Below are 2,425 nucleotides of genomic sequence, written 5' to 3'. Positions count from 1 at the left end.
ATCAAGGGCCACTCTTCTAACTCATCTTATAAATCGTCTGCTAGATATAAATCTTCTAATGCATCTATTAATATTGTTCATATGTGGATTAAGAAATCAGATAGACATTTATATAAGATCTGTGATACTAACCAACCAGGACCCAAGGTTAAGTGGGTACATTAGAGATAAAGCAATTTTTGCAGATTTTCTTGAAGGGGCCAAGAAAGGCATGGGACTTGTTGGGCATTAAGGGCGATCCATCGGCCCCTTTGTTCCGCGAAATAAAAGGATCATCGATAGTGGTTGTTCACGTCATATGATGGGTGGCAAATCCAAGTTTCTATCTCTAGTTTCCAAGGAAGGTGGTTTAGTTACTCTTAGAGATTCTAACACCGTCCGAATTATTGGGAAAGGCACAATTGGTAATGACAGGTTTGCTATTTCTAACGTTCGTTTAGTAGATGGTTTGAAATACAATATTACTAGTGTAAGTTAACTTACCGATGTTGGTCATAAAGTTAAGTTTGATAAAGATGTATGTTATATTGGTACTCAATCTAATGAGTTTGCTTTAGTTGCTAAAAGAAAAGGAAATATTTTCGTGTTAGATTTTGATGAACAGCAGGAGGAAATCTGTCTTGCTACTATTCAAGATTAGCAGAATCTTTGGCATCGACGTCTAGGTAATGTTCACATGGATCTTCTTCAGAAGATATCTTCTCATGATATGGTACGAGGTCTGCCCAAGCTGAAATTCAAGAAGGTTGAACCTTGCTCGACATGTCAGCTAGGAAAATAGGTAAAAATATCTTTTATTGCTAAGAATCATGTGCCAACAACTGATCCTTTGCAGCTTCTTCACCTAGATCTTTTTGGTCCTGAAAGGTATGTAAGTCTTGGAGGTAAAAATTATGCATTTGTTATAGTTGATGATTACTCACATTTTACATGGGTATTATTCTTACGTACTAAGGATGAAGCTTTTGTTGAATTTAAAGATCTTATTAATAGCCTTGAAACTAAGTATTCATATAAGCTCAAGACTATTCGTAGTGATCAGGGAGGTGAATTCGAAAAGGATTTCATAACCTTCTGCAAATCGAGAGGAATTACTCATGAATTCTCAGCTCCTCCTACTCCTTAACAGAACAGTGTAGTGGAACCCAAAAATAGGATTTACAGGAAACTGCTAGAACTCTACTGCATGAGAGTAAGCTTCCAAGAAAATTTTGGGCTGAAGCGGTACACACTTCATATTATGTTTTAAATAGAGTACTTATTCGTCCTATTTTGCTTAAAACTCCTTATGAATTTCATAAGAAAAAGACTCCTAACATTAGTTATTTTCGAGTATTTGGTTCCAAGTGTTTTATTTTAGATACTCAAAATAACCGAGGCAAGTTCGATGCAAAATCTACGGAAGGAATTTTCTTGGGATATTCTACAACAAGCAAGGCTTATCGTGTTTATAATTCTGTCAAGAACAAAGTAGAAGAATCCATCAATAATGCTTTTAATGAATCTTTAAGGAATATATCTCAAATTGATGAAGACACTGCGGATCTACAGTCTCATTCCCAAAAGAGTCAGTCTCATTCCCAAAAGAGTCAGTCTCATTCTGATAAATCAAGCAATCAAGACTCTCCAGGTCCATAGCAGTCTTTTGATAATTTTCGGGATCTAATCAAGCTTCAGATGAATCTTCTGGCTCTCCAAAAACTCCTGATAGTGTTTCAAATGTGATTTTTGTGACTCCTCTGGATAATTCTTCTCAAGCTGAAATGAGATTATCTCATTCAAATGAGACAACTCCTATTCAGTTCCAGGCAGACAACTCTAATGAGGAAGAAATGAGTAATATTCATCTTCCTAAGTCATCTAGAACTGTGAAGAATCATCCACCAGATAATCTTCTCACTAAATTAGATCAAGGGATCTCTACTCGAAGCAGACTTCATAATATGTATGATTTATGTGCTTTTGTTGCTGAGTTCGAACCCAAGAATGCTCAAGAAGCAGTTACAGATGAGCACTGGTCAGTTGCTATACAGGAAGAACTTAATCAGTTCGAGCGTTGTGACATTTGGAAACTCGTCCCACCCCCTCAGGATGCCAAGATCATCGGTACTCGTTGGGTTTTCAAGAATAAGAATGATGAAGACGGAAACATCATTCACAATAAAGCTCGTTTAGTTGCTCAAGGGTACAACCATCAGGAATGAATCGATTATGACGAGATATATGCCCCTGTAGCTCGTTTGGAAGATATTCGAATACTTATGGCTTTTGCAGCCAGTAAGAAATTCAAGCTTTATCAGATGGACATCAAGAGCGCATTTCTAAATGGCTATCTCAAGGAAGAAGTATTTGTAAAGCAGCCTCCAAGTTCTGTTCATGAAAAGTATCCTAATTATGTTTACATGCTCAAGAAATTTATCTATGG

The 2,425-nt window shown here is 36.7% G+C and overlaps 1 protein-coding gene across 1 annotated transcript; it reads left to right on the top strand.

Annotated features, from left to right (window-relative positions):
• Positions 1 to 301: 301 nt before the first annotated feature.
• Positions 302 to 2,204, top strand: LOC141724260 (uncharacterized). The gene is made up of 3 exons (XM_074526359.1): positions 302 to 469; positions 836 to 1,046; positions 1,672 to 2,204. The coding sequence occupies exons 1-3, from the start codon at positions 302 to 304 to the stop codon at positions 2,202 to 2,204; spliced, it is 912 nt and encodes a 303-aa protein (XP_074382460.1).
• The last annotated feature ends 221 nt before the right edge of the window (positions 2,205 to 2,425 follow it).

Source organism: Apium graveolens, chromosome 1, assembly GCF_009905375.1.
Source record: "Apium graveolens cultivar Ventura chromosome 1, ASM990537v1, whole genome shotgun sequence".
NCBI classification, from domain to species: domain Eukaryota; kingdom Viridiplantae; phylum Streptophyta; class Magnoliopsida; order Apiales; family Apiaceae; genus Apium; species Apium graveolens.
Note: the sequence above shows the minus strand (reverse complement) of the source record. Positions and strands in the feature narration are given on the sequence as shown.